This window comes from Amphibalanus amphitrite, unplaced genomic scaffold (assembly GCF_019059575.1).
Source record: "Amphibalanus amphitrite isolate SeventyFive unplaced genomic scaffold, NRLGWU_Aamphi_draft 000741F_arrow, whole genome shotgun sequence".
Taxonomy (NCBI): Eukaryota; Metazoa; Arthropoda; class Thecostraca; order Balanomorpha; family Balanidae; genus Amphibalanus; species Amphibalanus amphitrite.
The window spans coordinates 240,096-267,416 of record NW_024882235.1 but is presented as its reverse complement, the minus strand read 5'-3'; the positions used below and the strand labels follow the sequence as shown (position 1 = coordinate 267,416).

The 27,321-nt window shown below is 54.7% G+C and overlaps 1 protein-coding gene across 2 annotated transcripts in view; it reads left to right on the top strand.

The window, feature by feature from the left end:
• The window catches only part of LOC122365469 (serine/arginine repetitive matrix protein 2-like), a 126,757-nt gene that overhangs the window by 10,728 nt on the left and 88,708 nt on the right, over nt 1–27,321 (top strand). Inside the window, exon 2 of one of the 2 annotated variants that reach the window (XM_043336707.1) lies at nt 3,068–3,671. In XM_043336707.1, coding sequence (XP_043192642.1) covers nt 3,619–3,671 — 53 coding nt within the window. In that variant the 5' untranslated portion in view covers nt 3,068–3,618. Of the gene's footprint in view, nt 1–3,067; nt 3,672–14,221; nt 14,404–27,321 lie in introns of those variants that run through there. The other variant, XM_043336706.1, reaches the window with a different exon arrangement.

The window sequence follows — 27,321 nt, the reverse complement described above, 5'->3', positions numbered from 1 at the left end:
CGCGATTATTGCAGAAGATAGGACGCCCGCCGAGCCGCGGTTATTAATTACACCTGCTCCCACTATGTAGCTCAGCGCCATGGATGTGAAACGAGTAGTGTCGGGTATACCTGAGACGAGCCTGTAATGGACGAGGGTGAGGCGCCATATGAAATCATGGGCTTCAGCAGTTGTATATTTTGCTGTATAATATAACAATGCAACTTCAATTCCTTTTAGGTATAATTTTTTGCTTTTATCCCAATGTTCTCACAACGCATGCGATCTGGATCTGGCTTCTGAGAGAACCATGAAACCCATTAACCCATCCTCAAGCCGGGATTCCCTTATCACAGAAAAATGCGGATTACCCTTCAGACTATAGATTATCGGCTAGTTCAAAGGAGCAAGGCAAAACCACCGAACATTTTTCCGCCTATGAAACCTTTACGTGACTGGATCCTTCATTATACGGAGGGGCAGCGAAAGAAAGAAGGAGACGGATTTGTTTCGCGGCGATCCATCACCGATACAATACTGACGCTCATTCCACACCCCGGGATGGGAATGGAGCACCAAAATATTCGCCGCTTAGCGTTTCGTTGGAAGTGATCCGTTACAAAATGGAGGCCAAAATGCTCCCATTTCTACTGCTAATGTGCTAGACGGTGATGGTCTATATGAATTGCAGTGGTATATACAGTCGCGATTCGATGTGTATCCAATAAACTGCCGGTGGCTGTAGCGAAGCAGATCGCATAGAAAACGGGCAGGTTTACGGCGACCGTCGCCTTGAATCGCCTCTTCATTCACCTGAACGCCACTTCTTTTTCGGCCGGGAGATGAGGATCAAATTTATGCGGCAAATCCCGCCGCCAGTCCATTGTTAAGTGGAGCTCGACGTTCTTTGTTGTGACATAGATTGTGCGCCGACGGCCGGCTGTCGGCCGGACCGCGTGTCTCGGCGAGTGCACTGTCCGGTTAGTTCGAGCTGCCGGTGTGCAGTCTATCATCAATCCGGGGTTTATCTGGGGCTGGGCGCGCTTTGCGGCCTTGCGGGGAGCCGTCCCAGTCACTGCTGCACCGCCACCACTGCTCACTGGAGAGACTTCCGGACAAACACTCACGTGACGCCTTCCGCGGCCGGCTTTTTCTGCGCTGTTGTGAGCATACCGACAGCTTAATGCCGACGATGAATACAACAAAGCGATGCCGATGGACCGGCGAGATAGCCATCATCTGTGCGGCCATTGATGACTGCGTTCCCAGGCAGTGACTGGTGCGCACGCCAAAACGACCCACCGCATTTGCGTTAAACGGGCCCACGCCAGATTCTGTCCGATCTGGGCTAGCACCCACGAGCGTCTGTGGTGATTTATTGAGCCGTTGGACGCGTGAAATGTTCATTGCTTGCCACCATTAACTCCGAAGGCCCGGGCGGTAATGGAAACGTCCTGCCGTGTTTGGATGCAGATTTTCATCGACCGTAGAACTCTGTTGACTTTCCTGAAGTGTGCAGAATTTGATGACATGCAATTCTTTTTCTCACCAATGTTTACTAGCCCATTCATCAACAGAGTCGCACCGGTCGGGGGCCCGGAAACGAACCGGGCTCGTTTTACGAGCACCATTTTTCTTACGTGAAAGGTATGGCTCAGGAAACCATTAAGCCGAGTCTGACGCGGAAAAGATCATGGAATACCATCCAGGTCAGCATCAGCATACCACATTTCATGTTGATAGATGCGCTTAAAAGTATTTGGGCTCACGCACGTGCCGGTATTTCATTTAGCGGCACTGATCCGGGCGCGCCCGACGGCACGGTTTTCCTGCTGACACGGGCGGCGCCGGCCGGTCCGGACGAGCTGACGAGCTGCTGCGGGCGGCCCAGCCCGGCCCCGGCTCCCGATCGGCCCGGCTCGGCCCCTGATCGGCCCGGCGTGGCTCCCCGATCGGCCCGGCTCGGCCCCCGATCGGCCCGCTCCTTCCGTGTCCGGACCGATACCGCCCCCGTCTCCGCCGAGCGTCGCGTGCTGAGTGCTGACCCGTCGGCAGCTGAGGCGCGGCCGGCCCAGGTGACAGGGTGGCATGCGATCGGCCGGCGCGGTTCAAGGTGAAGCGGCTGGATCCGCCGCGGGCCGGGCTGCAGCCATGCGACTGGAATGCAGTCGGGCTGCTGCAGCGCCGCCGCCGGCGTATCACCGCCTCTGCCGGCCCGGCCCTCTAAGGGCCCTCAGCGCCCTCCACGGACCGGCGCTGACCACGGACCAGGGCAGGTGCAGATGAACCCGAGTGCTGAGGTGCTGTGGAATGCACTGTGCACTTTGCCAGTTGTCAAGTGACATGCAACTCTCAACAACAGGGTTATAACTAGTGCGGAGAGGTCATTTGGCAGATGCTCCACTCAGACCACTAAGAGCCGCTGAGCACTTTGCCCGGGTAGCTGCGGTTCCATCGCACCCGGCACCTGTCGCGTCTAATATAGACGGACTTCTCGGGTTTGCGCCCGGTGCGGTGTACAGTTATTTTGTCCGATCCGGCCGCCCGCGGCTGCGATCGGTCGTTTTAGAGCGTTCCGGTTGTGAACTGATCCAGCTCCGCCTAAATGTGCGTGCACTCTGTTACCTGAGAACTTTTCGTGGCGCCGCTGGCTGAGTTACTCAAGAGCGGTTTCAGGGCCACATTTTACCGATGGACAAAAACAAATGACCCGGGCATTGCTCAAGTGAGCCGCGCCTGAGAATATCGATGCATTATGTGACCTACGCTGCATAATGAGTCACGCAAAGCGCTTGCCTGTTGCCTTTGTTTTTCACATATTAATGCGCGGCTCGCTCCTAAAAAGTCGTCTGAAATATTTCTACTGTTCTGATATCACCAGTACCGCCCCTACATTTCTCATTTGTGCAGAGCGTTCTCGGTAATTCCAGCCCCGGGGTGGCCATCCTGCACGTGCAGCCCGTCCGAATAGCTGGCCGGTGAAGTGTCCCCCTGCGGTGACGGTGCCGCAGGGCCGGCGGAATGCCGCTCTCGCGTGACTGGCCGCGTTAGAGGGTCTAATCTGGCCCCTCTCCCTCTCTGTCCACAGCCAGCGGTGCCCGGAGACCCGGAGAGACCCGGAGAGACCCGGAGAGCGGCGCGCCGGGAGCAGCGAGCGGACCTGACGGCCGGACCGGCAGCGACAGGTGACAGCTGACACTGCTCTGGCAGGTGACAGCTGACAGCGCCACCGAGCGGCAACGGACGGACGCCGGTCGGCGACAGGCGGCCTGCAGTGCGGTCGGCACGTCACCCTCTGCGAGCCAGAGTTTCCGCTCAGAGCCGAGGCTCTCCACCGCGGTGAAAAACTCAGTGTGTGAGCCGCACACTCAGCTGTGGCGAACTCAAACTGAGCACGGGACTCCGAGCCACCCGGTGGACTCGGTGAAACTGTGCGGTCCAAGGGACGCAAATTGTGGTGAGCGGCTGATCTGTCGTGATCACGGATCAGACTCAGTGAACACAGTGACTCAACGGACCAGACTCAGCGACCGCAGTGACTGTGGATAAGGACCCAGTGACCTCACTCGGTCCGCGAACAGTGAGCTGGGCCGGTGACGTCATGTCGAAACGGTCCTAAGGTCTCCCTACTCAAGAAACATGCGAGGATTTCTGCACGAGGCGGCGCGGATCCTGCGGAAGCCCTCCAAAAGGTGAGTCGCCTGTGGTCCGCGACCCCTGCGTCATAGGGTGATCTTATTATCGCGGGACCCAATTGACATACATAATATTCATTTTGATTGAGCAACGATGCCTAACTTATACATCAGTGTAGAGTTAGACTGTAGGTTTTGAGTGCACCTACAATTATAACGGTTGAGGATTACATCCTGTCACGCCCACATACAAAAGCCCGGCCACTCTGAAAATTGTGCGAGCGCGCGCTTCCTGTCATTGTTTGGAATTAGTCCTCACCACAAGGACACGGAGAGTCGCCGAAGGGTTCGGCGACTTCTGTAATAACCCGTTTTTATTTGGAGCTCATGGCTGCGGAGCAACTCAGACGGGCTTAATTACCTAGTTTATTCCTGACGTGATCCGAATCGCGTCAGTCATATGTCCTTCAGCTATTCTTAGTAGCGTACTTTTTATAAAACAGTTAACAGGGGAGTATAATTCATCATTCGTTCATGTAGCAATTTCGCCTATCTTTTATCACTATAACATAACCACATCAAGGCTGTCGCAGTAAAACCAAGCGTGAGTGCTTGCGTGGAATTTCGGTCGAACAATGCTGGCACTGAGCAACAAAACGTTATGACCTTGTCATCGTTAACTCGACAACATTTATGTAATGCCTGCCGGAGTCTTTTCGCTGTCCACTGCATATGTGAGCATCCACCCCGCGGCCGAACCGCCTTTGAAGTCGCGTGCTCGGCGCGGACCCCGTCCGTGGTGCCGGGCCCGCGCAGCCCTGCCTCGCTTCGACAGCGGGGACTCCCTGGCATGAGGTGGCGCTTTTTATCCGCTTCTTTCATGTTCATCGTTCACGCAGATGCTCTGCCCGATTCCTCAGTAATGGCCACAAATTCCAGAGCTCAACGCAGCCACTCTTAAACCATAGAAAAGAGTTCGACCACTGTTTTTCCTTTCTCCAGAAATGTTTGTTTGTCCTTGATGTAACCAAAACATTTTGTTGTAATGTGTCCGTGTACCACGAACGCGATTGCATTCAATGAACGTAGATCGATGCGACCGAATACGGGCCCGATGAGGATTTAGCCGTCTTCCATTCAGCATTAGCGTTTGGGCAGAAGCAGGTGTGGTGTCTGCGGTGGCGCCAGTCGCCTTCGGTTCCCCTTCCTGTGCACGGACCGCTCACAGAAATACGGAGACCCAGACCGGCTGAAGGGAGAGACGGCCGAGTGTCTCAGCGGGCAGCCGCGGAACTAGTTCATTCCCGCTGGGTGGGCGCGGGCGGCGGCCGGCCGGCGGCGCTCTCTGCCGGCCCGCGCGGCTGACCCCTGACCCCAGCGGGATCACCGTACGGTACCGGGGTGCTGCTCGGCGGCCGTCCACACCCCGGGCCGCCGGGCGCCGGACGCGGCCGGTCGCCACGGCACGCCGACTAAAAACCGGCCGCTAATGAATGGAGCGCCGCCGCCGATGGAGACGTCGGCCGTCTCCGGCCGTCTCTGGCCGTCTCTGGCCGTCTCTGGCTGTCTGTCTCTCTGTACCCGCCCGGTCCGCAGCGGCTCCATTTGTGCCCCGCGCCGCCTTCACACGCCGGGTCACGCCCACGTAACTCATGAGCAGCAAACAATGGCGGGGATGCCACGACCCGGCCGCCTAGCCACGACCGAGAAGGCCGCAACGTGCACGGCCTGGGAGCGGCGCGCCGGCGAATTTGCATTCTACTCCACTCGCAATGGGTATTTTCACCTGTATCATGCAGCTGATGGATTCAGGCATGCCACACCACGAGGATCACTCGCGTCGGTAATGGAAATTCCACGAGTACTCATCGCAATTGCTGTCTTTGGTTCGTTCCGAAATGGGCAGAAATACCGCTACTGATCCCTATACCCGCGCGGCGGGCGCTCTATTGTGCCCGATGCCATTGTTAACCGCCGACCGAATCTGGACGGGACGGCCGCGCGGACCAGGTCACGTGGCCCGGCCGACGGGAACGGCCCCGGGTCACGTGACCTGGCCGACGTGACCCGGCGTGGTGTCGGCGGATTGGGCTCTCGGAGACGGCGCGCCGCCGAGCGGGCCATAATTTAACGCTAACGACGCGCCGCCGGGATAGGCGATGATGTCACCGTATGGGGTTCGCCACGGCGCGCTGCCTGGTAGGACTGCCGGCGACTGAGTCTGCTCGCTCAGTCATCCCTGTGTCTGTGCGGCTCTAAAGGTGGACTGCACTTGCCCCCTCAGTCACCGATGTGTGCACTGCGCGCCACACTGGGCCGGGGGCCCGGAAAAGTGCTAGAAATTATTTGTGATTGAGTTGTTGATCTCAGCGACAAGCAAACATGCTAAAAACGAAGTGAGGCTGCTTAACCCTCACCGGACCTGTTGTCGGACCCCCCACCCCCTCGGCCGGCCGAGGGGGGAGGGTTGGTACGACCCCTTTTCGCCGTTTCGCCCCTAATGGAGCTAGAGCCTCGCGGAAAAAACAAGCGTGTGCGCCGTTTCAAGACGGAACGATTGATACCCGATTTTAAGGTCCCATGTCAACCGGTAACCTCTGAGGTGAGGTCAAAAAGCCCAAAGTAGGGTTTGGTTTTTGGTAAATAATTTCGCATAAAATGGTCGCAGAGCAGCGATTTTGGCACCATCGTGTTTGCCTGGCTCAGGCGCGTCGAATGGTATACTTTTTGTTCGGGTGAGGTCAACTTAAGGTGTTGACCTCAGGTCAAGGTCAGGTCAGCACCCCCAGGTCACGAAGTTGGTCGAAAGAGGTCATGTCGCATATCATTCGATTCGGGAGGTCTTCCCGAGTCCATTGGTGGCTTTCCCGAGTCGCTGGCTCAATTTGATCATGAGTTATTGACAAGAAACTCCTATAACCGTAGTGACGTCATAAATGACGTCAGGGAGGGTCAAAAATGCAAAAGTAAAGCATCGGATCTTGCAAGGAGTGCATGAAATCACGATTCCGTGTGCTTGAGATAGTTTGAGATCATTCCATGCGCAAAAACAACAGTTTCCTTATCTCCCCATTTACTTTTAATGGTGATGTCACGTGACCCCGAAGAGTAGCAGGCATTAGCAAAAATTGCGAGTAGGGCATGACAGAAAGATGATTAGTGGTTTGTATGGCACGGTCATTTTTAGCGGCTCGAAATAACATTTCTCAAAAAGTCTAACTTAAGAGCAAGTTGTTGTTGATTATCACTTACTTGTGTTTGGGGGTTAATAATGATTGAATTTTTTAGTTTGGCCCAAAAATTTTGACAGCATTGTGTGCGTTGATCAATTCTGAGCTCAGGGACATATATTTTATTCAGATTATAAGCCTTAGTTTTTCACAACTTCCAGCGCTATACATAAAGAGCGCCGGGCATTCAGTAGAGCGGCGAGGTGACAATTGCCCCTACATCATGTGGTTTACTGGCGCATATCTCGAAAAGTAGCAGGGAAAAGCAGCAAAGTACCTATATGGAACGAAAGATGAGTAATCAACGGCTAGTATAAGATGTTTATTTTTAGCCGCTCGAAATAACGTTTTTTTAAAAGTCTATTTAAAAATTTAGATATGATTTTTATTTAGGTCTTGCAGCTGCTTGCAAAAAGCTAGCTCATCTTGCAGAAAAGCGATGCAATATGTAAGAATGTTGTTGGTACAGTGAACAACAGTGCCCTGAACTAGTCTGACAGAAAATTGCGTTCAAAACGACAACTGGTCAACTAATAAATATCAACTAAAGATTAGCATTAAAATCGGCAAATGTGGTGGCCACTAGCGAGTCTAAATAGTCTTGTGTTTGGTGACAACTGACCACCTCAATTTCGACCTTAGGGCAAAAATGGCATCGGAATCGTATTCTTCGATCAATTTGGGATTAAATGATATCTATTTTGTTCATATTGCGGACAGTCAGTTTGGGGGAATTTCTAGCGCTTTTTCGGGCTGCCGGCCTACAGTGCGCGCTGCTGTGAGGTCTGGTGGTGCCCAAGCATGGCTTCCTCGCCAACCCTACATGTTTGTGGTGCCTCCGGTCACTGCAGTGACTTGCAGGCGAGATTCGGGTGGTTCCTGATCATGTCTCTAATGGCAGTGTGGGCTGGGTCTCTCACACCATGAAGTTTTTACACGAAATATTTCGGATGGCGCCGGGTCTTGTTATCACTGATTAGCGCATATTTGTCGGCAGGTATAAATTCCTCTTTCCCTCCAAACCAAAAGACTGGGACGTGATCTGACTCATTGGCCCAATCTTATAAACGCCGTGAAATGGATATGGCAGCACTCTAAGGCTGGATATATAGTACGCAATCTTATAAAGCTCTGTGAAATCGAAAACACGGCACGCTCTTTACGGTTTTGGTAACCGCCAGTTTTGGATGTGCCGTAGAATGATTTCAGCCGTGAGCAGCTGTGCACATCTCAAAACACAAACAATAATCAGCTGATTGCGGCATCGTCGGCACCTATTTCACGCCAGAATTTGTGGCGTACTTTGACGAGCTTCTCAGACAGTTTAATTCATTTAAGATAAATTCAATGTTTTTATGATATAAGTATACAATATTTTACGTTATGATATTTTTAAGATTAAAACATCCTCCACATATTAACTCAGGTTCATTATAATGATGCTTATTATACAGACAACGATCAATTTCAAAATACGTATTTTCAGGAACTAAATGCACACTAAAACACATAAAAACGAGTGTTCATCGTTATATGGATTTATTTTTCAAATTAAAAGGGGATTTTTAAGAGGATTTTAGCACCAGTAACCATCATAGATTTTCGGCAGCCACTGCATTATAGAATCGGTATGGGTCTTTAGCCTATTTTCACGTCTCACGTATGACACAAATAAACGGGCACTTCATGGCTTCTGATTAGATATTTAAATTAATGATGATATACCTTAGTTTGTCAAAAAATTGTTAATTCCTATCCTACTCACTATTCGTATCTCCTCACTTTCTGTCTGGCACAGTTACAGATCAATGTGTTGTTTCTCTTCCTGCATCTCGATCTGACTTCTGAGCCGAGTATTTTTCTTGATATGCTTTGATATGTAGACTGGGTTCTTCAATCTTTTGAGGAATTGCTTTTAGCTTTAGGTTAGGTAACAGGTAGGTACCTATGCTTGAATAAGAAGGAAAATAAGCTGTAACTTGACCTAATTCAGTTCATGTACGTAGTCTTCGAATTTTAGTAGTTTATCTTCAAGAAGGAAAATGTCAAGACTGCTTATGACAAGAAGGAAAATAAGCTATATCTTGAATTGATCCAGTTAATGTACGTATCCTGATGCTCAAATTGTAGGAGCTTCATTGTCAACGGCATTACTTAAATTACTGAAACAGTAGCCGAGCTATAATTAAATGACTATTTAAATAATTCTTTAACAAATTTATTGCAATGCCTTAACAGCAAATAAATGCAAATGATAAGTAGAAGAAACACTTTATTCACTCGAATTTCTGAGCGCGAGAATGTCCTCGCTGAAATTTATTTGGCCGGCAATCCACTTTTCAGGAGAATTCTTCAAGCATGTTTGTGTTTTCCATAGTTTGCTATTACGTTTTCCATAAATAACTTATTCATTACACATATGTGTGTCTCTAAAAGAAATAAATGCCCCATAAAAATTAAAACACATAACTTTTGCTGTTCGCAAACAGTACGCATAATTTCCAATAGCGACGGCGACAAGACATTGACCAATCACGTTGCGTGTTTCCTGCTGGCGTTGATTTGTACTGTGGGCAAAATGGCGTGAATAGAAATACCATACTATTCTCTTTATAAGATTGCGTGAATAGGGTGCCGTAAATAGAGTGGGGTGGAATGATAGTACGCCATTTGGTAGCACAACCTTTATAAGATTGGGCCATTAAGTGGCTACTAGCTGCGGAGACTCATAGCATGCAAGGTTGCCTGTCAATTTCTCAGCGATATGAGTGAAACAGAAAATAAATTAATCCTACTTTGGGTTATGTGCATCAGTTATCGGTTGCATGTATCATGCTTTGAACTGTTCTTTAATTATATGTTTTGAATGGCTCAAGTATTACGTATAAAAGTTGTGCAGTGCTGCAACAATGGACATTCATATATAAACCACAAAGATGACGATAATATCCGTGAAAGTATCCCAAAGAAGCATGAAACTGGCCGCATTAGACTGGATCGTGATTCACAGAGGCTTCAAAAACTGGAAACTGAAGGATCGCCCCTGCTTCCCAACCAACACAAAAAATGTTGACATTTGAAAAGCTCTAGCCACAGTGACTCACCTTCCTTCGGGCCCTATTCAGGAAAGTTTGCGATAGTGGCTATTTTTATCCTACTGACCACTTTCCCTCATTCTTACTTATCTAGATGCAGATAGCGCGAGGTACGGCCTTGTGTCATCTCCCCCATATCGTTATCTTTCGGCCGCGGTGGTTTAATTCTGTGTACAGAGACCCTCTGGCCGTCTGTGGCCGGTCAGATACGGTCTGTGGCCGGTCAGATACTGGCCGTCTGTGGCTGGTCAGATACTGGCCGAGCGGTCGGCAGGGTCCGGCCCGATAACCGGGCCACCTCACACCTCAGCCGGCCGGCGCGTAAACAGATCCCTTATCCGTGCGCGCGCGGCACTGCTCGGCGCGCCGCGCTGACCCCATTCGGCGGCGTCGATGAATGATGCGTGCGCCCGGCACCGTCGCTCGTGACCCGCTGCCGCCGCGCGCAGAGGAGCGGCCCACGGACGACACTGCGCGCGACGGTAAAACGACGGCACGACGGGGCCATGACGACCGCGCCAGGCGGACACGACTTTCCCCGCCCCACAGCCAGCGAGCTACAACTTCCGCTAGACGCCGGGTCGGCGGACTGTGTTTGTGATGGAGGTGATGTATGTGGGGTGCCAGTGGTGAGCTGATGTCTGGGGCATTGAATGAGGGCAACACAATGCATCGGTATGTAAGTCAATCATGAACCCCTCGTGAGCCCCTCGTATCTCGCCCGTATAGTGTGGCTTATAAGTACTATACCTACCTAATCAATTGCAAGTCAAACTCGCCAATTAATGGTCAATATCATATGCGAGTAATAAAGCAAACGGCAAAGGGACATTATTATTAGAATTCATATTTCAGCTGACTGTAGACTGATAGAACCAGTAGGCGGGCATGTAGACTGATACAATCAGTCTATACCTACATGCCCGCCGAACGGAAGAGCATCTTGCCGTTTCTGTTCCATGTGATCCGATGACGGCCGGCACTAGTTAGTGTGCTGCTCTTCAATGCAGTCTCCGAGAAGCCGGCATTTAGCTTACAGCGGATACCTTCTTGTTGCTACGATGCAGTCTCTGAGATATCTTGTGTGCGTTGAAGTCTCCCCTGTTTCAGCCTCACCCTTGGTTAGCTTCTTGTTCATTTAATGCAGTTCTCAAGATGCTTCACACTACATACCTATGCTTTGCTTTGCGTTACCCGTTGATACATTTTTCCCGACTCCGGCCTCCAAAAATTAGCTTCGACTCCGACCCCGAGCCCGCCCAGCACCGCCGACTCCGCGACCGACTCCGATTCCAACTCCGCAACCCTGGCAGTTCCGTGCAGTCGATGAAGTTTGGTGATTCCGATTCCAACTCCGACTCCGGATTCCAAAATTGACTCTGACTCTGATTTCGACTCCGGTCAGAGCTGTCGACTCCGACTCCAAGTTTCGGCCAGTTTCCGATGGCGGCTTGTTTATATCCTCTCAATTTTTTTTTTTTCGCCGGATGACTGACGCCCGGTCTCATTCCTACATCATTGCCCGAACCAGCATTTCTGTAGGTTCACGGCACCCTGCGGCACCGGCCGCGGCTCGTCTCCCCGATCGGCTCCTCTCTGTCCCCGCCGGTCCCGATGTAGGTTTATCCGCGCCGCTCTCACGCACTCTGCGCCATAATAGCCTCGTTAGGGAGACGACCACCTCTCGAAACCGACCGCCGACATACGATTTGGTGTTTTACGGCGTCGTCCGATGCCGGGGTTTATTTCCATCGCTATCGGTAATGACAGCGGCGGAGCGCCGGTCGCCAGCCTCGTCTTCCGCCTCCCGTGCGCCGCGGTCGTCAAAGAATCCGGCCAAAGCGAGCGCGGCGTTTATAGGGCCGACCCGCCGCCCTGTGTGCCGACTCAATGGCGGCCTCTGAGCGCCTCGTGAGCGCTGCTCGGTCCCCAGCGACCCGCCGAGCTCACGGGTCGTCGGCCGAGAGAGACGCGGCAGCGCGGTCAGCCCAGAGCCTAATCCGCCATCGACCGCAATGGCATGAGGTGTTTGAGGCCGGCCGGCTCGGACTGGAGCCGGGGACCGCCACTGGTCAGTTCGTGGACACCACACGCCGGTGCTGTATACCGGCTGGAGACAGTGGCCAGTGGATGACGCTCTCGAGTTGTGACGATGATTCATTGGAGATTACGGATCAGCATGCATGTTCAGCCTGCGACTGAGTTTTTAGCTGAACTCGAACACAGAAACTATACTGAAGCAGGCTCACACGATCAGGCACAAATGTGGTTCGCCGTTGTTTGGTGCTGTGTCTTCCTGCGCCTCTTGTCTTCGCTGTGCTCTCGTCGCTCCCACGACCCACCGGGTGGCAGGTCCGTCAGCCCGCCTGACCTGTCCCATCCTCCCCCTGCTTCCATCCCCCCTCCTCCTCTCCCGCCCTGTTTACTCACGGCGCCGAAACTCGGGTCGAGCGGCGCCGCCCGGCCACAATGCGGCGAGCGTGGTGTGCTAGTAAAAACACGCCGACGATTCAGCCGCCGCCGCCGCCTTGCCGCGGGCGCCGCCGGCGGCGGCCGCTGAGAGCGCGGGGTAACGGTCGGCCGGCACGGAGGGACGCCGCGCCCGTACACAGGTGTCGGCCGCGTGTTTTCCACTGAGAGGTGCCCGCACTTCATTCCGCAGGCATTCTTTCCTCGCCGCCTTCGCGGAAGATCAACTGCTAATCACCGTTCTTTCTTCTGCCTGTCATAGACGGGTGGACATCATCAATCTTCTGATTAGCCTATTATGCTGGTAGTTTTTCACATTTTAGACACATGTTCACGTTCATCCTCGTTTCAGTTTCAAGGGAATCAAGGAAGAGGTAGATAGGTTGCCTGGATCGGATTTGAGGAATCGACCCCGGTCCATCTATGCGCCGGTCGGTCAGCTGCGCTGCTCTCCCGCTAACGTATCCTCATTCGTCACAGATCGATCTGATGATGACGCACCTTATCGTCAACAATCACCCTCTTCCGCCCCCCAGGACGGGGGGGGGGCACGTGACCTGACCAGTCTGCCGCATACAAGGCCCGTCAGACCGGTCCGTGCAGGTATTGCTTCACTTTTGCGGTGAGATAATGCTTTATTTGAGATCTTCGAACGATAGGGCTTCAGGGCACTTCCTTGAACTTGAAAGTCGTGCATTTGGGAGTCCGGTTTTCTCTTGTGGTGCTGTGCTATAGGCACTTTTGATAAGTTTGTGTCTCGCATGATTCATACACTACTTGCCTCTTTGTTGGATTGAGACGTTGAGCGCGAGGCTATCATGATCAAGCTAGCCATATTTTTGTTGGATTAACTTTCCCTGAGTGTGCGTCATGCTTACGCTCGCTGTTGCGTGGTAACATGAACTATGAACGAAAGAGAGTTGCCCAGCCGAGCCAGTAATCCATGCTATTTGAAAGTTTTAATTGTAACCTATATGTAAAGATGTGCAAAATGTTTTCATTGATAGCGAATTGTCCGCATGAGCGGTGTGTTTTTATTATTTTGATAGCGCTCGCTCTGCAACAGTGCGTCACGAATGTTCTAAAACCAATTTGGCCTGCCGTGGAGTTTTTAGTGTCGGGTCACCGACCACATAGCTCTAATTCATTGATGCGTTATTCAGATCGCAAGGGCAGATAATCGTTTCATACAGCATTCACTGCACCTTCGTTAAAATGGCCAGCGCAGTTAGCCATGAACTTGCTGTGTTTACGACCCCTGGCGGTGGACCTGTATCACCCACTGTAGCGTGCACGGCTGCTGAGCAGAGCCAGCGCGGCGCACCCCTCCTCTCAGCCGAGCACAAACAGCGACCCATCTCAGCTTATACCACACAATCACAGTTTATGTCCACTTATGTTTGCATAACGTAGTGTCCTAAAGCCACTGAGTACGCAGGCGAGCCAGTGGAGTGGTCGCGAAAATAAGACGCCGCCAATCGTGCGCTGGGCGCTGGGCAGCCGCCTGCCAAGAACTCTGAACCTCCGGGCGCTGCTGGCAAGGCTGCCGCTCCCAGGCGCCAGCCTTGTGCACCGCGACAACGTCCACCAGTGTTTTATGTTGCCAAATGTCGGCAAATGTTTTCCAAAATACCTCGACACGTCGTTCGAGCATGTATATGAGGCTCATGCTGTTTGAAGCATTTCCCAAAGCCGGTGCAGCCGGTGCTCCGGGGTCATGGTCTCGGTGCACAATGCCGGCGCAGCTGATCGTAAGGGTCCGCGGCCCGTGTTGTTGGGGAGGAGCGCGCTCGGCGCATGTCGGTGTCGGCGGCCGGCGCAGTCCAGCCGGCGCGCGGCCGCCACTGCCGGCGTTTTTGCACGCGGCTCCTCCCGCGGCAGTGACACAACAGAGGCGGTTTTTGTGGGGTCATGTCGACCGCCGACGACCAGGTGTGACATGGCCGGCCGCGATAGCACGTTTCTCACCCGACTCAGAGGACACGTGGCGAAACGGTGAGTGGCCGTGCGCGCCCGCGCCGCCTCTTTATCTATGTTTACGGCTCTGTAACTCTGTTCACAGGGCCTGTTAAAAGCCTCTTAAATCTGACGTTAGCTGCTACATTCAGTGCCATTTAGCTTGTTGAAACGGCTGAACGTTTTGGCAGGTGTTCGTCTGTGTGTTTGTCTATTCTGTGGGTGGTCTAGAGCACCGTATTGCGATGCGCTTAATGGCTGTGATTTAGGATCGCACGGTTTTTGAAATGCGCTTATCAGCGACTAAACTTCAATTTACCGCTTTTCAAAATATTTCTTCCTGTTTAAAAGATAAGAAATTATGTTCAAATTGCTGATCAATATCCTACAAATATAAGCAGCGAGATTGAAATCGACCTTATGCTCCTAGCATAAGATCAATTTAAATCTTACTGTTTACTTCTTGCTCGTGTATACAACTTATTCCATCGGTCGTCATTTATCGAAGCAAACGCTCCAATCAGCTTCCAGCTCTGCTCTGCTATCCGGGCGGTCGCTAGAGACCCCAAACACCCTCTTGTAATTCTGTCCGTCCGCGCTGTGTCTCGCTGTTCTGCTGCACCACTTTGTTGGCGTTTCGCCGCGCCGCTCGCCCGCCTGTCGCCACAACAGCGCATATGCGACAGTTGCGCAACGCGCCCGCGCAGCCGGTGGCCTGTTTGTTTCGACATCGGCCCTGTTAACACCGAGAACTGCTTAATTAAAGGCGATGACTTTGGATGGAGACAGCGCATAAATCACAGGACGCTGTGCGCGGCTCACTATCCGGAAACCGGCCGGTCGGTCGGGGTGGTGGTAGGTCGTCGTCCTTACGAAACAACTCCCCAATCGGCAACAGCTCATTAGCTTCCGTAGTAATGTTTCTCGGCCGATTGATAGCTTGCATTCAGAGTACTGCCACCCACTCGTTTTCAGGCCGCGATACTGCGGCTCTGTTGTGTCCTGTTCAGCTCGCGGCGGCGGTCGATCGTTGACCACTGATCAGCCAATCAGCGTTCTCGGTTCGGACGATCCATCTACCTCTCCGTGTGTGCGCGACTCGGTGGGAGTTGCGAAACGGCCGTGCGTCGCTGTGAGGTCCGATAGATACCGATCACCGGTAGACGGTCGGTCGGTCCCGCCGGGCGGTCACAGCAGGACCGGCCGGTCGGAGCAGTGTGTCCGGCGTCTCCCTGCCGTCCTCCCGACAGTCCCCTCCCGTGACTCAGGGCTGAGACAGGGACCGGCCGCAGCCAAGGCAGTCCGGTGGCCGCGCGGCACGTCCGCCCTCCGTCTCCCTCCCAGCGTCCGTCTCGTCTCCCAGAGACGGCGCCGTCCGTCCGTCCGAGCCGTAATGCGTCATCGTCACCGTCTCGACGGGCGGCTGACCTTGGGCCGCTCGCTGGGTCAACGGTCACGACTGACTGAGCGAGACATTCCTCTCCGGTGTCGGCCGTTCCGCCCCGACTGACACCGGGCGGCGGCGGCGCTGACACTGACACAGCGGACAGCGACGGCGCTGACACTGACACTGCGGCGGCGGCGACACCCGCCGGGATAAGTGCCGCATCCACCGCACATTGTCCGGGCGACCTCCTCGGCGACCGGTGTGTGGAGAGGCCCTCAGGAGCCGGCGGAGGAGCGGGGGCGGTGTTCTGACCTCCGCTCGAGCGCCGGCCGCGCTGCAGAGGCCGTGTGCCCCCGGGCACGGCCACTCCGGCCAGGGCGAGACTGCCGCGCTGCACCAACCGGTTCCATTCCGCCAGTTCCGGCTCGGACTGAGATAACCGAGCCCCGTCCGTCCGTCTGTCTGCCTGTTCGTCCGCCCGTCCGTCCGTCCGTCTATCCGTCCGTCCGTCCGTCCGTCCGTCCGTCTGTCTGTACCTGCCGACTGCCGTCCGTCCGTCCGTCCATCCGTCTTTCCGTCCATCCATCCGTCCATCCGTCCGTCCGTCTGTCCGTCTGTCCGTCTGTCCGTCCGTCCGTCTGTCCGTCTGTCCGTCTGTCCGTCTTTCCGTCTGTCCGTCTGTCCGTCTGTCCGTCCGTCCGTCTGCCTTCTATCCGTCCGTCCGTCCGCCTTTCCGTCCGTTCGCGTCTGTTCGTCTATCCGTCCGCGTCCTTCCGTCCTACCGTCCGTCCGTCCATCCGTCTGTCCGTCTGTTCCCGTCTTTCCGTCGGTCCGTCCGTCCATCCGTCATTCCGTCCGTCCGTCCGTCCACCCTCATCCATCCATCCACCTGTTCACCCGCTCACCCGTCCTTCCGTTCGCTTATTCGTCCGAAATAATGCATGGGCATCTGATGTATGTGGGTTTTATCCCAATTCAGGTGCAGCGCCTTGGGATAAAACCCATCACCTAATTGTTACACGGAAAGTGTTACACTAAGTACAGTACACTGAATGTATCTCAGCAATGGGGAAGAGTATGCTGCGGCCACCAGTCTTCTTGCTAATTAACAGTTTCCCTACAATTTTCCTCCTCTATGACCCAGAATACGGCAGCATGTGACAAACAGCATAAATGGGTCCACGTCCCACGCTACAAGAGATCATAACATAGTGATAACATACACACGTTCCACATTTTTTATTTAGCCCTCTGCTTATGCTAGTTCGGATGCTAAAACACTTAACATGGACATTTTTTTTTTTTAGATGAATTCAGCGCACAAATCGGGTGGATTCTACGTGCGACCCTCCAAATCGTCCCCACCACGCTCGGGAGACTCTCCGGGCTCACGGCTGACATTGGCATTAACCAAACGGATTAGAGTTTCAACAGTAATTAGTGGAACGAGAGACTGGGTGGAGAGCCAGTGTCCTAAAAATATCCAGCCATCTCTAGGCTCATAGAAATTACGTGAATGTTTGTTTCTCTGCAAAAGCCCGGTAGTCCATGCTGGCGCCGTGAGCCGGGAACCCACTAGCGGGTGAACTTCAATGAATCCAAACACAAACCAATAAAAATGCGAGGGACTGTTCGAAGGCAGTAAAACCCCCTTTCCTGTGTTCGATGCAGGCTTGAATGCACTTCACATGTTTCATGGTTGGCTGCAGTTCCGCCTCATGCGGATGCCATGTAAATGTATCGACGCGGCAGCGGTTAGAGCTCGCCAGTCATTTTTGGTGTGCCTGTATATCTAACCACGCTATCACGATTAGTTGCTTTTGTGACGTTGTTTTTATTATTGCGGAGTGATAGGTAGTTATTATTTCCTGAATGGTGAAACCCTCTTGCGGTAGTTAAGGTTTGACGCATATAGACAATCGGTTTAAAATCTATTCATTCACACAAACAGCAACAAGCTTAGCTTTTCTATAGGTACTCAGTTTTATTGGGAGAAAGTTTAAAGCTGTTGTTTAGGTTAGGTACGGTTGTGGAGTGCGGTACCCAGGGTTGTCTATCCCCGATGTATGCAGGCGATACAAACGAATCCTGCGCGCCCAGACGTGTGATACACGTGATACACCGGCGGGCGTGTGATACATGTTCCGCGGACCACTTATGCATGTCCCCAATGTCACTGAACACGCCGATAGCCATCTATTCAATTATTCATGCAAGTAGTCTTTGTCATGAGACCGAGCAGCGCCGGGAGGTTTGGTGACGCCGAGGTGTCTAAAGTCGATAACAATGCAATGTTTGTTACCCCTGAATCATCTTCGTGTCTGTACAACTGGCGCAGAGTAGTGACATTTTCGTTTTTAATGATGTACAGGGGAATTATGAACAAAGTCCTCTTTCTTGATTTTGGGAAACAAGATATTCTTGAAGTATTTGCAATGCATTGTAGGTAAACTTATGAGGCTGATGTCTATTGCCATGCCATACACCAATCCCACAATAGTTTTTGTTGCTTAGCGGCTGTTCTTGCATGTATCTCTTTGCAATACATTAAATATATCACGCTAAGTCCGCATGACTTATCCTCATGGATAACGAAGAGATGTTCTTTACGAAATGTATGTGAAGGCCAACAGTCCATTTTTGCGCTGCGCTATGTGGAAACAAGACAACAGAACTCCTTCTCACACGGTATCGAGCTATTTCTCAACATAACAACACTGTAGCAGGGCTGGCTAAAAACGCCCGAAATCCTGCCGCTCCTGTTCCCCGCTATCTGGGACCGGTCGCCACTCGCCGGCTGGGGTGGCGTGGGAGTCCGTTCGATCGTCAAACGGAGACCGGCGTACCGTGCCTGCCGCCCGTGTAAACCTCACTGTCCGTGCGCCAACGGGAGCCACTCGGAGCGGCGCCGGCGGCGTCTCCCCCCCCCCCCCGCGAGCCGGCGGCCGATGCGGCGTAGACACGGTTGCAGCTCCCGAGACGAACCCCTACCCACCCCCCAACCCCACCCCCACCCGCAGCGCCGCAGAAGCCAGGTGCGCCGCCCAGCAGAAACAATCGACGATAGATAGCCCGTCGGACCGAACTTGGGCATTTTTGCAGGCGTAGTAGAAACAACAACATATCGTTGGCGTATATTTGCTTATCATTGCTTCTTAAGCCCTGGCAATCCGCCGAAGGTTTCGATATCCAAATGCGCCCAAAGCTGCTGATTTTCTTGGCACGAATGCTGACTTTCCGCGCTCGTGTGGCAAGTTCGAATCATTTTTATCGATGCTGCGGCGCCCGGTTGGCGCCCACCCAGCAGTATTTAGGGTGACCTTCGAGTATAGGATGACCTTGGGACCGTGTTGGGATGACCACCCACGATCGGTCGGCGCGGCGGCCCGGTCTGGTCCGGCGGTGGTCCGGTGGTGGTCCTGTGGTGGTCTCGAGCCGCGGGCGCTTTTTACGAGGTCCGGCGCCCGGCAGACGCCCGCGGCCGCCGCTGTGGTTCAGCCGCCCTATCCTGTCAGGACGGCGCCGGATAATCAGCGAGTCATTAGCGGCCGTCACTGGTCCGGCTGTCTGCTCGGTGTTCACCGTCTGCTCAACAGTACACCACTGGCATTTCAGCTCCGCCTCGCACCCTCAGCCGAGCGCACTGTCTTATCCTCCGCTCCTCCCGGTTCCAGCCGAACCCTTCCGGTTCTCTTACACCGTGGCCGGCGGCGTTTTCAGATTAGACGGGCGAGGCGTCGGGCACGGTATGAAAGAACTCCGGAGCTCGAGAAGGGCTGGAGGCGTTATCGAAATCGCAAGAATAGTTTAATATCAAAGCATCACGGATTCGCCAGACCGTGCGGAATAAAGACATTTATGGGGGATTTGGGTGTCTGAGGAATACGAAGGACACTGTTTGAAGAAAAGGATCAGGCCAGGAAATGTAATACGACGAAGGATGAAGGCACAAACAGCAGGTGATCAAATCCAGCCGTTTCTCGGAAGGGCGGCTATGGGGGGATTTAGACTGTTATCGGGGCTTTCAGTATTCATTGGCCGGTGCCGGTATATTGTGTGCAGTGCCGATAGCCGGCTGATAAGGAACACGTGTCGGCCGCGAGCCGATCGGCGGCGGCGTTCGTGCACATGCCGGGCGCGTTCGGCATCTGCCGGTGCATCGGCCCCTCAGTATGCAGGGCTGGCCGTGACCGCCGGCCGCCGCTCGGTACCTATACCGGGGGCGCCGACTGGGGCGGCCCGAGGAGCAGTGGTGCAGTCTCCACCCCTGTCGCCTCCTCTATCCGGGCTGACATCTCCCCGACTCTCCCTCCCACTCACCCGTGTGTGCCTCTGCCGGCGGCCGAGCGGCGCTGCCGACGGGTCACCGTGCTCTCTCTCTCTCTCTCTCTCCCTCTCTCTCTCTCTCTCTCTCTCTCTCTCTCTCTCTCTCCTCTCCTCTCCTCTCTCTCTCTCTCGGAGCAGCTCCGGTGGTCAGCCGGCCGGCCAGGACGACTGGCAAGGTCACGGCAATGACTGGCCGGCCGGGGGCGCCGCTCCGAATTACACCGGCGGCCATTGGCCACGCCGCGGCCACCACTGAAGACGCCGCCGGGCGGAAGCAAGACAGCGGCGGCCCGGCGCGTCATCCAGCCCTGCCGAGTTGTTATGTGATCTCCCCGGCGCCGCCTGGACGGCGCGGGAGGCTGCGCCAGGTGCCCCGACTGCACGGGAAGAAACAATTACCTGCCAGATGCATGGCCTGCTTAGCTGAAACAATTATCCTGCTATAAATCTCTGTAAGTGCCGAGCAATTTAAAATCCGCGAATGCAAATGCGTGTGCATGATATTACACTTCCTTGATCATGCATCATAGCTGGAACTGGTACATTTCGACGAGATAGCGGACCCTATCAAGGAGGAAATTGAACATTGACAAACGGCCACGACGACCGTCTCGATCCTTTGTCGGGGAGGGAAATGCCTACCCCGTCTCAGAACGACGAACGGAAGCCATTTCTCTTCTCCCATTACCGCGTCTATGGATAATTTGGAGGGCACGTTTTTCCAATCAGCACACCTAGCGTCGCTCCTGTGGCACGGCAGTCACGAGGTCCATTTGTGGTTCGCGGCGCGAGGGTCGCCGGTGCCGAGGTCCGCTGGCCGGCTGTCGCCAGTCCGTGCCGTCCCACCCTCGGTTCCCTGTCCCCGGCCCACATCCCCGAGTCACATAAAGTGTGCTCGGCTTTAGTGCTGGTGTCCGGGCGCTGTCGGGGGTCGGTCCGAACGTGCCCCCGAACAGAAGTCCGCGAGCGGGCGGCCCGGGAGGCGGCCCGGCGCCGAATTTACGGCAGGGAGGCCCGCCCGTCGCCGGGCCGGGCGCAACCCTTCCCCAGCGCCGACGCCTCCCTGAATCGGACAGAAAGCTGAGGTGCTGAGCCGCTCCAGATTACGGCCATAAACGACTGTAATGCTGCGCGATGTGCGCCCTCCGCAGGCCGAGGGACGGCCAGTCCGACTGTTTGACATCTATAGTGTCACCGTGTCGGTCAATGGAATAAAGGAATTCCTCGGAGGGAGCCAGCGGAACGGGACACCGGGAGGGCCGCCTGCTCATGGTCCTGGTGGCGTGGACTGGTTGCCAGGTAGAGGTGTTTTTACTGCGGCCCGCTGGGTAGGGCTGAATGGCTCTCAGTGGAGGATGGCGGGCCCGGTCCATCCGGCTTTGGTATACAGACATTGCATGTGAACTAGAAACCATGTCGAGGTCACTCATGGACGCCGAATAGGTAAGCTGGAGGATTTATTCGAGCTTAGGTTTGGACGTGATTGACGTAGGAACTTCGAACTTTGGCCAAAACTGCATGGGATGCATTAAACGATATGTTATTATGAGAAGCATCCGAGCACCGGAATGTGGAAACATCGAATTATTAATTCTTGCTATGCTAAAGCATCGTGTTGGGACAGTTTTATGGCTGTATGGAACAATACGCCCGTCCCAAGACTCTAAGCTCTCCAGAGGACTGGCCGTCGAGGGACGGGGAGGTCAAACAAGACCTCTGTGTCGCCAGCACCGGCCGCTAGAACCGGCCGGCGCGCCGTCTGCAGGACAGGTGTTGGCGCAGCGCGCTGGTCGACGGCGCCTGTCGGCCGCTATCCGCCGCAATCTACACCCAGGAGTTTGCATGCAGCCGGCTCTGTACGCTATGGCGTTATGACAGGCCTCGTGTTTTCCACTAAGCCCAGTTGTTAAGCATTGCATTCTGTCAGTGAGTTCTTATCACGAATGCTTTCGTCCATAATTCACTCATTGTTGGTTTAACGACTCACTGGCGACCGCATATCTTCTCATAGTCATTGTATGATGCCACGCCAACCTCACCGGTTGTTAAGACGTCTTTTCTCGCTGACATTTTTCAGCACTAAAATCCTGAATTGGTCAAATGCATGACTACCGTTTGAACCGTTAGCGAATATTTCAGTTTCGGAAGTTCCATAAACATGAAAGTACCTACACGAATCACGCTAGATTGCCGTCTGTAAAACACGGCGGTCAGCGGCGCGCCGCGGAAGTCAAGGTTATCTGATAATTTGTCACTCTGACCGCGCTACTCGGCGCCAGTGATGTATTTGTTGCTCTATTCGCGCACCGGTAACCGCATGCTAATTCATTCATCATCACCGTGCTGCATAGATGTCGGGATGTACATATAGCGCCGCTGTGGTGCTTCGCATCACGCTACGGTCATTTTTCTTGTGTCCAGAGCTGTCATATTTTCCTTACGGACGAAATATTTGCTCTATCTATCCCGGTGTTGACATTGGTAAATGATGACGCGGGAAAAGAACGGTACACGTTGGTCGTCGTTACTGATGATGTTTCAATAACACGTGATCCCACGCTGTAATGGCTTCCATGAAAGGTTCGATCTGTTCCGGAAGGTGGATGTCACGCGGGCTGGTTTGCTACACCAACGTAGTACCTACACGACAGCTCACAGCCTCGCTATGACCGTCCATCTTCCCAGTAAATAAACGACAGTTTGATGCTGCTCCAAGCGACTGTTCCACCACTGCTGATCTCCGCCAGACGTCGTTCCTAAAACACTTCCTCGTGCCGTGGGGCTGCGTCCGCACTCATACCTCCCCTCTCCTGCACGGCGTCTTGCACGGAGTACTGTCCGCCGCCGCCGCCCCTGCTGACCTCTGCTGACCCCTATTGACCCAACTGACCTCCGGTGGCCGGCGATCGGAGATAAATCGGACGCCAGCCGGCCGCCTAATCCCACAGCTCCGCCACAATTAGTCCGCCGAGCGGCCGGCGACGGCCATTTGAATAATATCGGCCGACAGCGCGCGGCTGCGGCGGCGTGACCCATCGCTTATCGAGCTGCCTGGGACCGCCGGTGGCCGGCCCAGTGTGCAACTGACCGGCAGACGTTGATTGGAGAGCCTTTCGTTTCTCCGATTAGTCCGATGATGATCCTGAGAGTTTCTCCGATGGCTGGGACGGTCGCCGGGCCCGGCCGCGCATCTGTTCCTGTCAATGCGAGACGCCGACGGTTTGAGGATGCCTGTCGGCTCGCCTCGATAGAGACGCTGGCGAAGTCGAGGGCGGAATGTCTACCGTCGCTGACTGAGGAAGTTGTAGAGGTCTTTAGCCGACAGGTCCGCTCAAAATATCTGCTCACAAGCCGGCCGGCCTGTCCGTCGGCTTGGCTTGGCCCCGGGACCTTGGGATGACCTCATCGGATTATATTCAGACAGTGGAATGTCTGGTTCGGGCGGCTCAGTACATTTATCCCTCGGTATTTTTGCAGTACTTGACAGTAAATAATCAACACGTGATTATCGTGTATAATGTCTCTCATCACATTTCTTATATACTCTGGAGGAAGCGCTTCTTAATAAAGTCAATAGTGTGGCGCTAGGCGCCCAAAGACTCGGTTCATGTAGACGTAGATGCACGTAGTTCGTCATGTTTTATTTATGCATGACGGTCTACGTTTAGCCATGTCTTCCAGCGTCCACCCGCTTCATCCGCCTATTTCGTCCACTTCCCCATCTGTCTCATCCACCTCCCACCCACCTCCCGTCCACCTTCCACCCACCTCACGTCCACCACTTAGGGCTCTCCCGTCCACCTCTCCAGCCTCTCCCGTCCAGCTCTCCCGCCTCTACCGTCCAGCTCTCCCGCCTCTCCCGTCCACCACTCTGGCCTCTCCCGTCCACCTCTCCCGCATCTACCGTCTCGGCCGCGGTGTGACAGGGAGAGTGATGGCGCGGCCGGCGGCACAGCGTCCACCCCATGGCCGGCAGATTGCATCGGCCCGTGAGAAGGACGGCGGCCGTTGACCCACCCCTCCTCCCTCGCCACCGAGCAGAGCCCAACGCCTACCAGCGACCGTCGCAAATGGTGCATGGCGAATCAGGCGGCGCGCCGGGCCGACCGTGTGGCGCGTTTGGGAGGGCGGGATCAGCCTAATGTCCCGTCGGGATATGGGAGGAGGGGGCAGCGAAAATACGATCGTTTCACTCACAATGGTGGAGTGTAGGGTGCGGAGTAACGTCATCTTTGAGGGTTTTCCGCGGGACTGTCCGTGATTAGCGCCTGGATTGATTCACAGCGGTCGTTTAGGAAAAGTTGTCCTTTTAAATGTCCTCAGTCGACCGGATGTTGGGGCTGACCGCGAAAAATCCTGTCGTCGCCACTGGGTGTGCCTCCGCCTGGATGGCGCGTGATGCAAGGCTGAAATATCGGCCGGCGTGGAATGTTTCCTCTGTTCAAGGTTAGATACGCTGGCTGACATGACGATTGAACAGCTATGATATGTAATTCTTTGTAGTCCATGTTGCATGTCGATGTTCGTTTTTATTGGTGCGCCGGACAGGGGCGCTTCGAGACCGAAAACTGAGAACGCCTGTAACACGGTGGATATCCGTGTTTTTAATCATACGGCTGGCTGCCCCAACGGGTATTTACGGACATTCTTCGGACCATATAGGACGGCCGCTTGGCTCGAAGGCTCGCCAGAGCTTAGCGCCGCGGCACGGCGACAAGGCATGGCTGTTATCCAGGCGTCACATTCCGGTACGGCTCTGGCGTCACTAGCACGCCCGTCACAGAGCTGACAGGTCCGTCAACGGGGTGACACGTCCGTCCGTATACCGTCAGGTCACGTTCGACCCTCCGGGTCCCGCCAGTGCCGCCAGGCCACTCTGCATCCCGGTGTGTTACAAAAGTTCACGGTGCCCGAATCTCAGGAACTCCGCCGCAGAGTTTCGACCGGCCCGTTGTTCCTGGCCAACTTTCATCGAGTCCCACGCGAACGTGCGTGAACAGTCTGGGCCTGATGCAGGTCACCGCGCGCCAAACGGCTGCCAGACAGCTGTGTGACGGGAAAAAGGCGGAAATCGGCCACTGGAGATCGGCACTGAGCGCACGCGGCCCGTGCCGCCGCGCTCTGCGCTGCACGCGAAACGCCGCGTTCGGGTCTACTGGGTGCAGCGACCTGACCATGTCACCGCGCCGAGTAGAGCCTCTCGGGGGCTCGTATCTCCGAATCTCCACCTGAGCGGTCCGTGACCTGCCGGGAGGGAGACTCTGCCCAGCCGGCGCTAATTAAACCGAGCCGCGTCGTGACGCGCTCCTCTGCAGGACCGCGGGTAAAAACAGCACGGAGCGGCCGGCAGAGTGGCCACCCGCGGGACCTCCGGCCGGGAACCGAGCCGGGCCGGGCCGGGCTGCGGGCAGATTCCGCAGATAGGGGTGTCCCGCGGCGGACCTCCCTCCACGCCGCGGCGTAGAGGTAACTCCCCTACCCGGCAGAGTCGGAATGGAGCGAGCCCGCGCCTCCCTGCAGTGTGGCCGACCCTCCCAGCGCTCCCAGACCACATGAACACCCGCCGGCCGCCTCTCCTCAGTCTGCTCTCCAGTCCAGTTGGCCGGTCCTCGGCGGCCTTGCGGTCGGAGGCCGGCCCCGGGGCGGTGCCGCCGGCCGTGCGTGCCGCCGTCGGAGCGCGCCTCGCTGGCTCACCGTTACACGGGTTCGGCCGCGCGAGGGGACGTGGTCCGCCGGGTCGGGAGGCCGCACTACGGGCAGTCAGATGGGAGGGCCCGGAGGACCTCAGCACACACTGCCGGCTGTCGCTGGGCAGGAGCGATCCGGTGATCAGTCGTCTGACGTGGGTGTCAGGTCACTGCCACCAGCCCACGGTTATGTCCGAAACATCACACAGCTGCCTAATTTAGATTGTTTCCCGATGTCGGACGCGGCGTCAGGGCATTGTCTACATCTCATCCATCCGTAATCGGCCGTCTTTGGCGCCGCTCCCTTTCATCCCGGGCGCAGTCGGCTCTTTTTCACGGCCAATAGCTTAGTCATCGTTTCGCGGGCCGCATACATGACACGAGTCCGGCAGACTACTGATCAGGAGCAGCGTTACTCAACAGCTCTGTGGCGCGCGGCATGCCCGGATGATATATTTCCTCCCGGAGTCGAGCTCACGGGCTGCCCGTGACGTCCATTGGCCCCGGTTTTGCGGCCGCATCGTGCGGTTTTTGCACCGGTAGAATTCAAATGATTATGGCTGCAGCCAACCAAACAAGCTATGGCCATTAGTGGAGCATTATCTCAAATTACATGCGGCGTTCGGATTCGCCAGTGGCTCGTAACGAAAGACCGTCTCTCTCCGGTCCGATGATGCGGCCGGCGGAACTGCCATCTAGGGAGCGATCCGAGAATCTGAGGTTCGCTGTCCAACCGCCACGCGTAGCGCTGCTTGTGGACGGAAGGAGAAGAGGGTATATAGGGCCTTGGAGAAGAGCTAAATGCTGCCAAAATGCTGCTGTGTGCTACCCAGTATGTGTGACACATAGTCATAGACATAAACGATCATAGGCGGCGGAACGGGGAGGGCACCGGGGCACCGTGCCCCCCTTTGATTTTGGTATTTTAACTTTAGCTCTATGGGTGTTGCATGGAAAGAATGGGACCAAAAGTCGGCAGTGCCCCCCCCCCCCTTAATTGAAGGTGTTCCGCCGCTACTGTAAACGATAAACATCACTTGCGGCAAACTACTGAGACCAGGCTGAAAGAGAACCATAGGACATTGGCATAGGCGTAGGAACAGGGGGGGCCGGGGGGGCCATGGCCCCCCCACTTTCGGAGGTGGGGGGGCCAGCAATGTTAACTGGCCCCCCCACTTTTTGCTGGCTTAAGTGTCTATCTGTACCTACCAACCGGTACCCTAAACACCAGAACTTGACAACTATTCAGCTTGCCCTTTAGTAAAGATTCCCTTTTGTTTCTACAGCGTTATTGACCGCAATTTCCTTCACTCAATGAAGAAAACCATATCAGAGACAAGACTGTGAGTCCTGGTGCCGCAGCATTTTGTTGATTACGATGCACGGGACAGCGAGCACTGAAAAGGTATAGGTAAGACAATACTAGCACGGTGCAGGAGAATGCGTATACAAACGACCAACGTTTGACCAGATCTGCTTCATGGGGTCGGCATAGTTCGTCAAAGGCGTACTAGCTGGGGGCCAGGGTGACCGTGCCCCCGCCTCGGTTCAAACAGG